General features: G+C 39.0%; 1 protein-coding gene across 14 annotated transcripts in view; it reads right to left on the reverse strand.

Annotated features, from left to right (window-relative positions):
* TRDMT1 (tRNA aspartic acid methyltransferase 1) overlaps window positions 1–17905 on the reverse strand; it is a 52028-nt gene that overhangs the window by 14280 nt on the left and 19843 nt on the right. For 6 of the 14 annotated variants that reach the window (XR_012628583.1, XR_012628578.1, XR_012628600.1 and 3 more), the window contains exons 2-8: window positions 16244–16353; window positions 14481–14557; window positions 12937–13008; window positions 9150–9215; window positions 7553–7622; window positions 6593–6697; window positions 5737–6104 (exon numbers count right to left, since the gene is read on the reverse strand). Coding sequence is in view for 11 of the 14 variants with exons in the window: in XM_074865198.1 (XP_074721299.1) it covers window positions 5737–6104; window positions 6593–6697; window positions 7553–7622; window positions 9150–9215; window positions 12937–13008; window positions 14481–14557; window positions 16244–16353 (868 nt within the window). In the remaining 3 variants the exon portion in view is untranslated. The remainder of the gene's footprint in view (window positions 1–5736; window positions 6105–6592; window positions 6698–7552; window positions 7623–9149; window positions 9216–12936; window positions 13009–14480; window positions 14558–16243; window positions 16354–17905) is intronic. The other 8 variants (XM_074865253.1, XM_074865261.1, XM_074865246.1 and 5 more) reach the window with 5 other exon arrangements.

The raw sequence follows: 17905 nt of genomic DNA on the forward strand, positions 1-17905 counted from the left end.
AGCACAAAGGAATTCCAGCCAGTAAGTCAGCTTCAATGGGGGCCCACCTTAAATGCCTCTATGTGAACGCACATAGCACAGGGGATAAACAAGAGGAGTTAGAGCTGTGCGCACACCTGCAGGGCTACAATCCATGATCTTGTTGACATCATGGGAGACATGGTGGGATGGCTCCTGTGACTGGAGTGTTGGAATGGAAGGGTACAGGCTCTTTAGGAAGGACAGGCAGGGGAGACAAGGATGGGATGTCAACTGCTGTGTCAATGACCAGCTGGAGTGCATGGAGCTCTGCCTGGGGACGGATGAGGAGCTGACCATGAGTTTATGGATCAGGATTAAAGGGCAGGCAGAAACAGATGTTTTAGTGGGGGTCTGCTACAGGCCACCCGACCAGGAAGACTGAGCGTTTGAGGCCCTCTACAGACAGATAGGAGCAGCCTCACATTCACAGGCCCTGGTCCTCATGGGGGACTTCAGCCACCCCAGTATCTGTTGGAGGGGCAACACAGCCAGGCACAAGCAATCCAGACTGTTCCTGGAATGCACTGATGATAACTTCCAAGTGACAGAGGAGCCAATGAGGAGAGGTGCTATGCTGGACCTTTTTCTCACCAATAAGGAGGGGCTGGTGGGGAATATGAAGCTCAAGGGTGGTGACCATGGAATGGTGGAGTTCAAGATCCTTACAACAGTGAAGAGGGTGCACAGCAAGCTTGCTTCACTGGACTTCAGGAGAGCAGACCTTGGCCTCTTCAGGGATCTGCTTGGCAGAGTAGCATGGAAGGGAAGTTCTGGAGGGAAGAGGAGCCCAAGAAAGCTGGTTAATATTCAAGGATCATCTCCTCCACACTCAGAAGCCACGCATCCTGACAAAGAAGTCAGGTAAAAACACCAGGAGGCCTGCATGAATGAACAAGGAGCTCCTGGATGAGTTCAAACACAAAAAGGAAGCCTACAGAGGGTAGAAGCAAGAACATGTAGGCTGGGAGGAAGACAGAGAAATTGTCTGAGTGGCCAGGGATCAGATTCGGAAGGCCAAAGCCCTGACAGAATTAAATCTGGCCAGTGATGTGAAAGGCAACAAGAAAAACTTCTTTAGGTATGCTGATGATAAAAAGAGTCTAGGGAAAGTGTGGGCCCTCTCCAGAAGGAAACAGAAGACCTAGTTACCCAGGGTATGGAGAAGGCCGAGGTACTCAACAACTTTTTTGCCTCAGTCTCCACCAGCAAGTGCTCCAGCCAAAACACCCAAGACACAGAAGGCAAAGGCAGGGACCAAGAGAACGAAGAACTGACCACTGTAAGAGAAGATCAGGTTCAAGACCATCTAAGGAACCTGAAGGTGCACAAGTCCATGGGACCTGATGAGATGTGTCCATAGGTCCTGAGGGAACGGACAGATGAAGTCCATCATATCTGAGAAGTCGTGGCAGTCTGGGGAAGTTCCCACTGACTGGCAAAGGGGAAAAATAATCCCCATTTTTAAAAAGGGAAAAAAGGAAGACCCAGAGAACTACAGGGCAGTCAGTCTCACCTCTGTGCCCAGTAAGATCATAGAGTGGATCCTCCTGGAAACTATGCTAGAGCACATGGAAAATAAGGAGCTGACTGGTGACAGAAGACATGGCTTCACTAAAGGAAAATCGTGCCTGACAAGTTTGGTGGCCTTCTACGACAGAGTTACAGCACTGGTGGATTGGGGAAGAGTAACTGATGTTATCTACCTGAACTTGTGCAAAGCATCCCACATGACATCCTTGTCTCTAAATTGGAGAGACATGGACTTAACAGATGGACCACTCGGCGGATAGGGAATTGGCTGGATGGTCACACTCAAATCGTTGCAGTCAACAGCTCAATGTCCAAGTGGAGAGCAGCGACAAGTGGTGTTCCTCAGGAATCGGTATTGGCACCAGTGCTGTTTAACATCTTTGTCAGCGACACAGACAGTGGGACTGAGTGCACCCTCAGCAAGTTTACTGATGACACCAACCTGTGTGGTGCAGTCAACACACTGGAGGGAAGGGATGCCATCCAGAGGGTCCTGGACAGGCTTGAGAGGTGGGCCTGTGAGAACCTCATGAAGTTCAACAAGGCCAAGTGCAACGTCCTACACATGGGTCAAGGCAATCCCAAGCACAAATACAGGCTGGGTGATGAGTGGATTGAGAGCAGCCCTGTGGAAAAGGACTTGGGGGTGCTGGTGGATGAAAAACTGTGAGCCAGCAATGTGCGCTTGCAGCCCAGAAAGCCAACTGTATCCTGGGCTGCATCAAGGAGAAGTGTAGCCAGCAGGTCAAAGGAGGTGATCCTCCCCCTCTACTCTGCTCTTGTGAGACCCCACCTGGAGTGCTGCATCCAGCTCTGGGGCCCCAAACATCAGAAGGACATTGACCTGTTCAAGCGAGTCCAGAGGAGCCCACAAAGACAGTCAGGGAGCTCGAGCACCTTCCCTGTGAGGACAGACTGAGAGAGTTGGGGTTGTTTAGCCTGGAGAAGAGAAGTCTCAGGAGAGACCTTCTAGTACTTAAAGCCTTCCAGTACCTAAAGGAGGCCTACAGGAAAGATGGGGAGGGACACTTTATCAGGGAGTGTAGTGATAGGACAAGGGGTAATGGTTTTAAAAGGGTAGGTGAAAGAGGGTAGATTTAGATTAGATAGAAGGAAGAAATTCTTTCCTGTGAGGGTGGTGAGACACTGGAACAGGTTGCCCAGAGAAGCAACCTGGCTGCCCCCTCCCTGGAAGTGTTCAAGGCCAGGTTGGACCGGGCTCTGAGCAACCTGGTCTAGTGGAAGGTGTCCCTGCCCATGGCAGGGGGTTGGAACTAGATGATCTTTAAGGTCCCTTCCAAGCCAAACCATTCTGTGATTCTATGAAAAACACATGGAATCCAACTGTGTTGTAAATACATCACCTTTAATTGCTTAACTGCATCCTGAAAATGCAACAAGTTAAACAATGTAACACGCATAGCACTGAGGAATCCTGATGTTCCTCTTATATAGCATCTGATTGTATTTCAGATGATTATATCCGAGCCAAATAAATAAATGAGGATAAAGTTCACAGTGGTATTTTAGAGTTTTATTGGGGAAAAAGCAACTTTTAATAGGATCCATGTTATATAAAAGTCTAAATAATTGGCACTAGAGTACAGCACTCCTCACAAAAAAAACCCCAGTTGGTGTAGAAGTGGTTTGGGGGCCGGGGAAGAAGGGTGTTGGGTTTTTTTTCAACAAAAATATGGGCAGATGGCCAATGTTAGCTGGATTGTTATTAATTATTATTGCAGCTGCTGACTACAGAAAAATTAACATTCCTACTTTAGACTCAGAACATAATTAAAGATGGTAATTTTTGCCACAGTAAAAAATGATGCATTGATTTTCTGACATTTCACTACCAGTTATAATAAAAGAAGCTGGCTTAAGAAATTACAGTCTTCAATTTTCATCTGACTCAGGATTCCCCCCCCCCCTTCTATTTCTGTAAGCTTTTAAAAAAACCTTTTAATTTCATACACATAATATATTATTTCTGGGTATATTGAGTCCTGTGATTAACAAAAAGGTAATTTCTATAATGCTGGAGAGAGTCTCTGTAACTAATTTTACACTATTTTAGAAGGCATTGCTTCTCTTTTCAATAGCACATCAAGAATTCACAAGTAAGCCCAGAACCACTATATCTAAGGAAGTAGTCAATTTGCTCTGTCCTTTAAAATGGACAACTTCCTCTCACAACTTCAGTCACCACAAACATACTCTTAAGAGAAACCATGATGTTTGTAGTCTCAAGAAACTCAGCAATCATTTTCCAATTGCCTAGAAGTCCAAGGTCCGAAGTGAACACAGGATCTTCTGCTTGATCTCTCATGCATCACAGGCTGTTACATTATGCCCTATACTCCACCAAAGCCTTTCAGAAGATGTACTGGTACGACAAAGGCAGAAAGGCAAAAACCACTGATGAAATATCGGGTGTTTGAGGTCCCTGAATTAGCAAGGACTGGAGAAGGCATACTTGGATTATCCTTATCACACAAACCTTGCTGGAAATAACTGAAGACCAATCAAAACTGAGGTAAATTTTTCCTCCAGTCTCAAAGCTGATGACTTGTAAGAAAGACACCAAACAGGCATCTCAGCAGAGGGATTCTCTGTACTACTTGGATTACTGTTCTGCTTCATTCAGGGTCCTCTTTCCTAAATCTCAAGCTTTGGAGAAACATAAAACCAGAACTCCTAGAACATATACAGCAGCAACTTATTCTTGGCCTCAGAAAGTGACCTGGATGAAGCCTGAGATGTAATTATAATCTTTCTTTTAATGCAGAGCTGTAAATGATATGACCACATTGAGAGCCATGTTGGAAACCTTCCTTCCCAAAGGCTCTTAAAAAAGGAAACAAAGACTGTAAATCAGATTCCTACATTTTGAGCCAAGAAGGAACTACCACAGCTATCTGGTCTGGCTCCTTCCACATCAGCAGAAGGGCAACAGTCACATTCAATGTCAGATTTCCCACCAGTATATGTAAAGACTTCATATTAACTAAAGAGCCTCCTTCAGTGTGATTTTGATAAACATGACCACAAACTACCATGACGTATTCCAGTGAAACCACAAGCGGCCAATTTATTTTTGATTACACCCGAGGCAAACGTCAGATATATAAGAGATCATTCTGGCCTAAAGTTTTTATTTGACTATTCTAGTTAAGAAACAGATCTCCACAACATGCTGATCCCCCACAACTCAAAAGAGCGAGGGCACTGAAGGTGTATGTCAATGAGAGCTGGGGGAAGGACGTTCCTATTGCAAAAAGTTTGAACTTTTGAAATTCTTTCTCAACTCTTTTATTGTCAAAAAGTTGAAATCACAAAATCTGCAGAACTCTGTCAATCTGGCAGTCTAATTTCTAGTTAGCTTTAACCTTAGTTCTAATTAGCTTTAACTCATCAGCTAAGTCATGTTGCTGAAACACTCTGAGAATTAAAAGAAAAAAAAAAGCACCCACCAAACTAATCTGAAAAATTCACCGATATTAACATTTTCCACAAACGTCCAGGCTCCATCTGGCATTTTCCAATACAAACGCATTCAGTGGAAAAGCTCCTGACTGTTTGTCTGTGGGTTTCAGAACACTCAACAACCTCCAGCAATCAAACTTAAAATTGCAAAGCACAAATCAGAAAACTACTAGACAGAAAAGCACTGATGTTCTGCTCCGTCAAATATGATCTGAAATGCAGCAACCTAACTGGTTTTATGACATATGGCCAATCCACAGCTATTCTGACCTATGGAGCTGAAAAATCCAAGAAATCAATAAAATGTACAGTGGAGACAGTTTTAATGAGGAACAGATCTGTCATGCATGACACCTTGTAACTTCATTGAACAATATAAAAAAATTCATTAATTAATCAGCACTATACCAGTCTACTGGAACCGTATTTCCGTAGGGGTAATTAAGCTTCTGTGAAGGTCAACAACAAATGGCACTTTCTTTTGTGAATGCCTTTTTGGAGTGGGTACATGATGTTCTGCCAGACAGATTCTCATGCTGGCATTCCACTGGACCAGGAAGCACACTATATAAGGAGATTTTTTTTTTCCAGAGGCCTGGGGTTTTTTTGATGAAATGGCTCTTCTTGATTTACAGTACACAAGCAAAAACACACTTAAAATTTCAGGACACAATTCAGCAAGACATCTTCTATGCAACTTACCCTTTTGTAAAGCATGTGGATCTCCGACAGGTCGGTTTAACAATGTCTAACAAGAAAGCATAGCGCAATAAGTACTTTGGTGGTAAGAAATACAGACCCATTTCTTCATTTTCATCTTCCAAGAAATATTTCAGCATTTGAATAGAGGAATCATTGTCCTGACTATGTTTCCTTTCCATTTCTTCTACTGTTTCAAGCTTAAAAAGAAAAGCTCCTTTTGGTAAACTCTTCTTGCTGCTGCAATCAGGACCAATGTTTGGATCCAGATTCTTCTCTTCAGAAGACAAAGAACTAGCTTCAACAACTTTGTCAGCAACTTTGGCCTTGACTAAGTCTTCTAGATCCTGATCTGGGAATCTTGTCAAAATCTAGGAACAAATTGTGAGAAAAAAAATTAAAGAACTGCATTTGATAAACAAGTTGACAGCAGACTCTGCATGAGAATTCCTTCAGAGATGCTCAGAATAAAGCAAATAATCTTTCAATGTTATTTTCATGAAGATTTCAAAAAATGTTACTACCAAGATTTGCTGACCTACCAGCAATGATGTCAGGAACAACCACACATAATTGCCTTTGAAAAAACACCTTTCCAAGGGTGTGAAAAAAGTAGCAGAATGCATTGTTTTCTAGCCCACTATCGGCCACTGTCCCCCAACTGTTTAAAGCCATCTAAGCCACTGGCACGTATTTCAGTCCTTACAAAACTCAGGCTGAAAAAAAAGAGACAGAATTTAACTTTTCTATTGATACCACTTATCCCTCTCTCCATTCATCAACACACATCACTAAACTGAGAAAGTAACGCTCAATCTCCATGAAACAAAGCAAATTCAAGCAACACTAATAGACTCACCTGACCAGGAGCTTGAAAAGAAAATGGTTCTTGGTGAAGCTTTGCAATTAGAAAATATCGCAGCCTAGAATTGGGAATGCCAAGCTGTAAGCAAAATCCACAAGCCTTTAGTCCATGTGATAAAGAGAGAAAAAGTTGTTTATAGCATCATACAAGTTATCTACCATTATATACAGTAATAGAACTATGCCACACTAATACATATCCTAAACACTTATAACTTCCATGCCTAGGTATTTTCAAGGAAACAAGCGGGTAGTTATTCTTTGCACCTCATGGTTTTTACTTTCTCTGTAGATGAACAGGAATGTAAGCAAAGTTTCATGCAAAGAAAGAAAAAAACGGCATGTATCACCATTTCTTGGTACAGGTGCTACTGTTTTCCATTAAAAAAGCAAAAAGACATCTCCTTGTCTTTTTGAACAAGGATTATAAGACATCTAACAATGAAAAAAATGCACCACAACTGGTTTTCAACCTACCCTCTATCAGCTTCTCTGATATATACAGTACTTCACTGATTCTATTCAGTCCTGTGCAATCTGAAATCTCTCTCAACTCTTTTTCCAGTTGCCAGGGAAACATGCAAACAAAGCCCCTCCTCGCACAAATGACACAGTCACATTTTCCATGCTGGGAAATTCACAGGCATCAGCATTTCTGAAGCAATGAGGCTCCTGCAGGGAAAACCACCTTCCTGGTCATGGTGTAAATTCATGCCTTTTAAAAAAATATCAAATGGTAGCAAAGCAATATGGGACTAGTATCTGAACAATAACAGCAGTATGATTATGTCGGCATACTGATGAAAAATCAGATGTCAGGCCCGATGGTTTTCTCATTCAAAAGAGTGTCTTCAGCTCTGAGCACTACTGTTTTCTAACACAACAGATCATTTTCAAATGTTCTTGGCTCAGTGCAGTCTGAACAGTTAAATATTAGAGCATTTTTAGTACTCACACAGGTTGGAGACAAGAGAAATTCTTGATATTTAAATCCACATGTTTCTAGTGTTTGCAAAAGTTCATTTCTGGCAGTGAAAAGAATCAAAAAGTAATTACTCCCTTCATACAACCTTTAGGCCCTTTTTTATCCTAAATAAAAAACATTAAATGCAACACCTTAGATATCAAAATATTCAGCACATTCAGTGAAAGAACTGGACAGAGAATTACTGATATGAAGTCATCCATTTCTGAACTTGAGGAAACAACATACAAAGTTTATTGTTACTGTAGCCAAAAATTACTACTACACATTCACAGGTATCTCACACCTACTTCGGTACAAACACCCCTTCAAAAAATATCCCATCTCTAGGAGAGTACTTATAGTGTATCAACAAGGAAGATAAACAGAGGGCAATACATTCTCTTTATTGTGAATTACAAACCGGGAGATTACAACCACTACAAATAGCTCACTACTTCCCTCTGGTCACATACATGGCATCAGCTAAACCTAACAAAAGGGCTAACTCAAGGGATGACAAAAATTGGTGGCTTTGATAATAACAGTGAGGTAGGACTGTACTCTATAAACAATGGGAAATCACTACAATGGAAATCTTAAAAAGACTTGTCTTTTCTACAGACTGCAGCAGGCTAGAACTATACAAAAAGCAGGACCTGTGACCTGTACCTGGCACTGTATGTGACACTGCACCCCAAGTGTCATAAGAGAAAGCAAGCATTCTGACTGGGGTGTTTTCTGAACTACAACTTATTCCAGCTTGTTCCAAACACTGGCCAGTGAGCAATAGCCTAGGGAATCGCAGGGTCTACAGCAGCAGCCTGCACCTCCAACAAAGTGTTCAAGTATTCACAGAGGACTGCTGCACACTGGTTACACTGAGAGAGCTGAACGTGTTTCCCAGCTGCCTGCCATATTCATTAAGGAGCATGATATGCAGGCTGGCTGCCCTCTTGGTGCTTTAAGGAAGGAATTCTGGCAAGGAATGATAAGGAAGATCACAACCCCCTGTCGCCTGCTTTGCCCACAAGAGAGGAGAATGCTCCTGCTGTCACTAGGTAACCTTATTGACAATTTTCCTCTTCCACATTTCAGACAAAGATTATATACAGTCTTCATCCTATATCTCTGGACCATTTGATGGCAACCTTGAACCAGTGATAAATCTACCATCAACAAAGGTACTGAAGAAAGCCCCTGTACTGTACTGTGATCTTAACACAAGATACCATGAACTCTTGTCATGGCTAAAACCCCAAAACCTCTGAGTGCTATACCTATTGTTACTGTTCTTTGGAAAATCCCTATTGACCCTTTCTAAAGGACACTGGATCATCAAATAAAATTAATGCAGTCAACTTGTTATATTTTATCTGCTTAGAGAAATAAATAGCTAATCAGAAAGTTCTTTTCACAACTTAAGATTTTCGTTCCTAAATTAAAACAGTATTTTTAATCCACAGCTGCTAGCTGTCCCATCTCACTACTTTGTTAACATAAATTCTAGGGAATAAAAATCCTGCCTTCCCCCTCTAAAGAAAATGTCCTTTATTAAAAACTAAAATGTGCATAAATTAGACTTTACCTTGCAGACGAGGATTCAAATCCTTTAACATTTTCTAAAAGTAGGTATTTTGGAAGCTTCTGGAGTCTACAAGGGGGAAAAAAAAGATCCACAAATTATAGTAACAAGTTGTAAACCACATTATATTCACCCAGATTTTTTTTAGCTACAAGAAAGATCAAAGTATTTCCATATCATGCTAGCTGTTAAAGCTTAGCATCCTTGAAAAAACATGTACCTCAATTTTCAAGGTTGCCTAGATCAAATTATTTCCAACTGAATTAAATACGTGGACTGCTGGTAATTATGAAAACCAACAAAACCCACTTATATTCAGATGGGCTGCTGTACCCTCCTGTATCCCATGCACGTACTTCTGAAAATGCTTACCACTGTTCATTTCCTAAAGCATAATATTATTATTCAACAGATTGAGTTTGTAATAGGAAAGGTAATTGTTGGGGAAAAAAAAAAAAGATCACTATTTAGCCATGGAACAGAAAACATTTTAAAGTGCTTAAACCCAAAATCAATGTCAAAAAGTTATATCAACTTTAGTGATAACACATCAGAATCAGTATTCATCTAATTGCTTTAAGAAATACTACATGTTTAGAGATCAAACTGCAGATACTCTCAATTTTCTATACTTCACTTTTTCATTTTGATGGGAGGGAGGGGAAGGAGGCACCTGAGGTTTAGCAAGATCAGTGCAGAGGTCTGGAAAAAGGCTCATTTCCAAAACCAGCATATTAAATCTCTGGAGAAAGGAACATGCCCATACTGCCAGGGACCATTCTAACAATTTAGAAGCATCAGTGATTCAGATTCAAGTCTCTGGGAACATTCCCTGGCACTGATTAATTCGCTAGTAAGGCTAATGTAGACACAGTATGTCTGTCACACGTTGGGATCTCAGAACAGCATATAGAAAAAGGATACTAATGCCACCAGACAGCAGCTCCATGCTTATTTAAGTCAGTAAGTGTCTTTGGACTTCCACTGGAACAAATCACAGCAGAATTTGTTTTAGCATGTTCTTAACTATCAAAGACATTCACATGAAGAATTAAAGAACTAAAGCATTTCACAAGAAATTGGAAACCATACAAGATGCTAAGTCAAATTTAAAAATACTAAAAATAATAGTGAAAAAAAAAATAAACTGAATAAAGCAGCAGCAGCCAAATTCCCTGCAGAGGAATGGAGAATATATCTGTTGGTATGTTTACCCACAGTCATCATCATCATCACCACCTACTATGAAACTTATTTTTAAAGTAATGAACCCAGAGCATAGCCTGAAATGCAAGAGCTCATACAGCATCAACAGATCACAAGACAAGTAATCGTTATACAAAGAGTACGTGTTAAGTAATTGGCAGGTATTAACATTACAAATGTGTCTGTTAGCATTAGATTTCCCTGGGTTATGGCTTGGACACGATAAACAGACAGTATCCGGACCATCTGGGTCAGACTGCTGGCTAGGTGCTCCAAGGATTTCCTAGGTCTTTCCAGATCCTGAAACTGTCCTTTCCATATCTCTAATATTTGTTTTTCCAGGCTATCTTTGAGCCTCATTTCACCAACATTTCATTACAAAACGCTGAACATAAGGTAGGAACAGCCAAAGGACAAGAAATTATTTTATAGTTTCCATAAACTGAACACATGCCATATACCAATTTAGAATGCAAAGTGGTAACTCCTATATTAAGAATTTCCCTTTTTTGGGCTGAAATACTCCATACTGAATGTCTGGCAAACATGTCATATCCAAAAAATACACAAACACTATGTCAGTAAAACATAAATCTATTAGAATTGAGAAACTCTGCAGAAGCCACCATCCTGAACATATTACAGACTGCTTACAGTAAGTACTGCCTCAGGAAACAACCTGCCCAAGGGAGATAAGGGACACCAGCAGGGTCTCATGGGGTGTTGAGATAAAGTGCCACAACCAAGCCCAGCATCTTTGCATCGTCATGACGAAACATTTGTTCTGCAGTGTCTAAAGCTTTGGTTTTGAGAAGGAAAACCTTCTGCCCTTTATCCAGCTAAGCCCACAGCAACCATAAAGCAATGTTTCCATATTAATGCACAACAGTGTCGCAAAAGCAGCCAGCCTCTTAACTGTGTCTCAGTTTAACGGAAAGAAATACTGAGGTCAGGATTCCATTAAGGATAAGGAAGGGACTACTATTAACTTACATGCTATCTGCTCTTTTTAACTTACCATTTTGAAAGGTCAGTCTGGAGGACTGAGTAACATTCCTTGTTCCAGAAAAGACATCCTTTGCAACTTTTAAAAACCCACGTTATCTCCCTATTTTTGTGTCTCTAATAGAAGCAGGGGTATATTAATAATCTTTCTTTTTACCTGTTGTCTAACTTACTCGGCTACAGAATTTGTATTATATTCTGTGTTCTCTGCCACAGATTTCTTAGGTGACCCCAGCCAAGTCACTCAGCCCTTCTGTGTCTGTGTTCTCTAACTGTTGATGACAAGAGCAAAGAAGAAGTAGTCCCATTTAATGTTGCTGGCTGAAAAAAAGTTGTTTCTGGAAGAAAGATGAACACCCCTTTCTCCCCGTGTTAACAGCAGTTTGAAAGAAAGGCTGCTGTTGGTACCAGTTTCCTTCTGTGCAGAAAGCATTATTAAAAAAAAAAAAGGCCAGCCAAACCTCCCTTCGTCCTCCTCCAATTCTGACAAGAAGATTAACCAACGAAGGAATACACAGAGAAGAGCTGTTCCAGTCTCCAGCAGAAGCGGGGCCACCAGGAATGGCAAGTGTCTGGTGGACTGTAACTGACACAAATGCTCAGGCTCATGCCAATTGGTGCCCAGTGGACATGTCAATCCAGAAGCAGAGATTTCAACTGGATAACGTCCCTGAGCAACTGCTTGTTCCACTTCCCCAGGGAAGGTTCTTACAGTGCTGTGCATCTTCTTCCCAAAAAAGACTACAAGCCTTGCTTGGAGCTAATTTTTAACACTCTCAAGAAGAACAATTTAAGTCAGCAAAACCCACTTTGTCTGTATTTACTGTTTCAAAATTTAAGGCATAAATAATACAAATAATTATGGCTATTTTATTAGGAACTGGGGTCTGACCAGGCAAAAATGACAGATCAATACAAAGACAAGAGCACTGTTCAGACAACGCACTGCTATTTGAATTCTTTAATATTACTTCTCAAACCAAGAAACTGTATTACAAACCAAAAATACACAATCTGCCCCCAAGATATTTTGGTGTCCCAGCACCACAAGGCAGAATACACACTTTAAGAAAGAATGAAAGGGGTCGGAAAATGTATCGTATTGTGCAGTCTATAACATATTTAAACAAACTTTCAAATGTTACCTACTCAAAAGGTGCTAAATGTTGAATTAAAGCTTTTTTTAACCTGGTATTTCAAACAATTTTCATGTTTCCATAATGCCTATTAGCAAACTATTACATTACCTACTTCTGCTTCTACATAAAGTCAGTGCAAGATCGATGTTGAACTGAAAATAACTCATTTTTTTTCATTTATGATACAGCCACAGTTTAAACAGACACACAATAAAAAGAAAACCAGACAATGAATACACAGTAACTATGAGATGATAATGGCATTAGTAAAACACAAGTATTTATAAGTTACATATAATCATGTGAAAACAAATAAGTAATACAACACAATACTAGTAGTATCCCTGTAAAACATTATAGATTATTTGTCTTGCTGAAATATAAAAGATGTACTTAGTTACAACAAAGGCTTAAGAACTGAGGTAGAAGTTCATTTATACCTTGGGAGAATATCAAGGATATAGAGAAAGCTCTTTGTCCGTGGATCGGATACATCACCTTGCAGGCCAATTCTAAGAAAGAATGAAGAAACACCTGTATATTATTCAGAACAGACTGACATTTGACTTACATCTTTCTAAGAATGCTGACACTTTTTGCTTTGAGTTTCAAAAAGGGATTCTGCAAAAGCACCATGTACAGACATGAGGACCTGCTTACAAAGCCAGTGTCCTAAGAAATGCTCTAAGGAATGAAAGTCTAACCCTGGAATCCATCAGCTCACAGCAAGGTTAAAATTGAAGCATTCAGTAACGAAATCCACTCCCCAGTCTGCAAAGTGTTTAGCATTCTGCTCTTGTCCAGCAAACCCCTTGAACATACTTGGCTCTGAAAGAACAAAAAACCCCCACTGGGTTCCTGGGAATACCCCACTATTTTACATTGAATATATTAAATTATTTCTATGAATTAAAGCCTCAGTGCTCACCACTTTGCAGGATTGAGCCCCACATGAATAACTCTGTAACCAATTTTGTAACATTAAACTGGACAGCTCATGTAGGTTATAAAAATGATATAATATAACGATTCCAGGCCTGTGTTCCTCTAACTTGTATTAGCTCTTAAAAAAGAATAAAGCCTTGGTAGAAGCACTTTAGCATGTCTCTAAATTAATTAGTCACACACAGATTTTTCTTTTCACTGTATTATAAAAATAATAATAGTTTGAATGAATGATTCCTATATACATCATATGTTTACACAAATACATTTTTATAGATCAGCAAGACTTCAGTGGGATTTCTTTTTAATCTTAGACCATTCAATGAGATATACTTTCTTACACAAGCAGTTCCATCATCAACGGACTTTTTCATGAAGTTACTACTTTACATGAGTATAGTTACTAGCCTCTTACCTCCACTGGTCGCTGCTGTCTAATGATATGAATTTGAAACTAATCTGACAAATAACATCTCAGTAAATTCAGTACTTAATCAGCAAAATATTCCTCTATATCATCCATAAAATAATTTCAAAGTCATTATCCTCCCAGTTTTGGATAAAAAAGAAATACTCCTCAAAATAAACTATTAGTGTGTACATGCAATTTTCAAAGTGCAAATAAAAACAGATTACACTCTTAGTCTCAGGCAGAAGTGAGACATTCCAATCCTCCTTCTGGAGTTGCCCCAGGAAAAGATTATATTGATACCTAAAGGGAAATAGTCCTAAACAGCAAAATTTTGAATTTCACTGTTAGAGGAATAATACAGTACATAAAATAGGTGCTCTAAGAAGCTTACTTAATTTAAACTGAATTAAAATATATATTACAAGAAATGCAACCAATAATTAAGATTCAAATTGCTGCATTTCTTCTACTTCAGTAAACATCACGGTGAACAGAGCTACAACATCTTTGCTCAGGAAGAGAAAGATACACAGATGAACCACACATAGTGTCACCCTTGAAAACATTTCTCCTTTAACAGCACACATTGTAATAACTGCACTTTTCTTCAAAGCGTGCTATATCTACCTTGTAAATGGCTGACAGGGAGGACTCATCAAAATCATATCAAAAGATAATCTGTCAAATTCTTTCAGTGTTATGCCCTGAATAAGGAAAAAAAATAGAAGAATGTTGAGTGTTGTAAACTGTATGAAACTCTCAAGTCATCTTTCAGATCAAACTACCTCTCTTACTTCCACTATATGCTGCTTCTAGCAGAAAAAGATCTAATCTCCCATTTAACCTAGTAATTTCCATCTTTTCTATCTTGTCAAACCATACAATGCAAATATGTATTAATTGCTTTGAATATGAATCAAAACCACTAATGATGTTAGCATCTACACATAATCATGAAGTTTTTATCTACTCATTCTTTCAGAAGAGGTGTGTAGTGGTTCTTTCAGTAGATCACATCAAAATGCTGACTAGTTATTTCTCCCCATTCCTCTTCCAAATAAAGTATTGTTATTTAGATATGAAGTCTTCGTACACCAAAACCAATATTAATATATTCAAAACAGGTGACAAAATATTAGATCTTCTCAAAAGACAAAATATGTGCACAGAAAAGTAGTTCAAGTATTTTTACAGATCCAAACTGTGGGTTTCAACTCTTAGGAGCTCACTACCAATGCACCCTGTAAAGTTTACTTCATTCTAGTTTTTGCCCAGCAGAAATCCCTCAAAGATATTATATGGCTGAAAGCTTCACTTCGCGAAAATATTTCTGTTCAGAGAAGAAAGAATTAGGTCTGTGGCATGAATTAATTACACAGTCACAAGTTTCTCTAGACTAAATTTTAATAAACACTAGAAGGACAACATATTAAGGGGTCAAGAGGAGAGAAGAAGGATAATGATCAAGTAACTATGAGCTAGACAAAGAAATCACTGCCTTATATATTTTGGGGAGTATCTATATAGCAAATATAACATAACTGCCCACAGAAACTAGACAAAAGCTGCTATTTTTTCCAGTAAATTTGAAGAAGATCTTACTGACTGTAATCTGCTCTTATCTACTATAAGGAGACACAGGCAAGCATTCTTGTTCTTTTCCCATATAAAACTGTAAACTGTCACTTAGCCTGTTATTATCAAGTGCTGAATAAGCATTTAACCTTTAGCCACCTATTTAAGTCTTGTTTAAGATGGTGTCTTAAAACAAATTCAGTATCTATTACTGTCATGTTGTAAAACTGTAAAAGAAGATTAGTAAGTATATAGTAATTTCTAACTAAATCCAGGCAAAATGACTTGCCTAGTTTGCCCCTCAGTTATTAAAAAAGAATTTAATTTTACCTAGTTCTTCTTCATATAATTTGGAAAAGGGACAGAACTCCTAAAACATTTGATCTATTGAGCCCACAAAATAACCACAAGACTGACCCATCCAGTATATTTTCTTGTGTTTTACTAAGCTCAACTATAACTACAAAAGGAGGCATGCCTTCAAGTAATTTAAATTCTTTCAAAGTACATGAAAATATTTTTTTAATCAAAAAAATATTATTTTTGTCATTCTTTTATTGGTGGTAAGCATTCCTCTTGACATTCATGTAACGTTTCTTGATGCAGCAGTCAAGACTTTCAGAAAGAGACTGCAGTGAGTATCCCTCTAACTTCAACATGCAACTATAGCACAAGAAATCAAAGCTATTGTAAAACTGCTATATTCATAACAACATAAATTAAACCTTTTTGTTTCTCTTGTTACTAATAAAGATAGTGAAGACAACTATTTCTGCAAATACCAGACTAGAGTAAAAAAGACATTCATTACTCACCTCAATTGTTTTTGCCCATAACAGCGTGCTGGGAAAGTTGTGCTTATAGACTTCATTGGCAAGAGTGTTCACATCAACAGCAGCAACAACTTCTGCAGATGTGCAGCTTTCTAAAATTAAAAAAGGAATTTGAAAACTGTAGCTTCTCTTTACTACTCTTGGAAAATTGTGTTTGTTCACTTGCATTACAGCTATGCTCAAAAATAAAAGGGAAATTACATGATCAAACTCTGCTGTGTTGCCTTTAAAACTTTGTATGAAAAATGTACCATGTTTCTAATTGTATGGTAAATACTTCCCTGCCTTATGTATCCAAAAAAGGAATTTAACTGCACACTTAATTTGTAGATACAGTCACACATAAACTCCAAACAGGGTGCATCTCTACAACATTCCCACCTGCACTCAGCTGGTCTCTGGGGCCACCAAGTTCCTTAGCTAATGGAACGCAGCATGAGTTAACCTGCCAAGCCTCCCTGCCACTGCCTGAGCCTCTCCAGCCACTGACAACTTACAGAAACTAAATGTGGTATCTTAGAAGTATACTACCTCTCATGGTGAAAAAACAGCACCAATAAATATGTTTGAGGTACATCTACTCTTGCAATAAAACTTTAAGAAGTTGAAAAACATTTGTGCTTATATGCCAATAAAACCTTGGGCCTTGAACACAACTGCTGCTTCCTTTGAGTTCAAGGTCCGCAAAATACCAAACGCTTTGAAGGACAACATTTGGCAGCTCCTCTTTTGATATCAAAGGAAGTCCTTCTGGACACTTAGAGATGTTATTGAAAAGAAGAGAGCATGCTGTGACAAATCTACTAACAGCTAAAATCCTGAAAGAAAAATACACTAAAAAGAATGTAAATAGGCAATGGTTAATTTACAGAGTAACAGAATAATAGGTTCTACAGAAGCTAAAGACATAAAAAGAACAGCGTTTAATTCACTGCTCATCATGTCACAGCGTTTAATTCACTGCTCATCATGTCACGCTGTTTATTATTACTAAGCACAATACCTTCACTGAGGCTTTTTAATCCAGGAAGATAGGCCATGGTCACCGTTATAGCCACAGGCAGAAAAAAGTGACCATACTTCCCGATAGACAAGACCAGTTTCAACCACTGAGAAATTTACATTATGGTCACCATTACAAAACCCCAGATGAAACAGGCAATTTTTTAACGTTTTTTGTGAGCAAAAAAGAAACAAGGCAAATAGCCACATGCCTTTGAGTAGTCTCACAACATGGTCAAGTAACACATTAACAAATGACCTTATGAGACATCTAATGAGTTACAGCTAGTCAGCTAATTATTTACAGTTTGAGAGGATAAAAATACAACTATGATGTCCCCAGTGGATTTGAGTGATGCAGTTATCACCCATCTACTATCTTTCAGGTTTCCAAGGCCATCTTATTCAAAACTAAGATGAAAGAGAAATCTGGGTACTGGAAAGATTGCAGCAGACATTTTAACAAAGACCAGCCTAGTTCTCCTGGGTTTACTTCGTGCAACAGAGGGCAAAAAGAATAGGAGTTTCACAAGAAAAAGATTTACAGACGGCAGCCCATTAAGGATCAACATATAAATCGTTATTCACAGTTACCGTCTTGACATTTTCACTGTAAATTGTAACGGAAGGATTAAATAGAGG

This window comes from Strix uralensis, chromosome 1 (assembly GCF_047716275.1).
Source record: "Strix uralensis isolate ZFMK-TIS-50842 chromosome 1, bStrUra1, whole genome shotgun sequence".
NCBI classification, from domain to species: Eukaryota; Metazoa; Chordata; class Aves; order Strigiformes; family Strigidae; genus Strix; species Strix uralensis.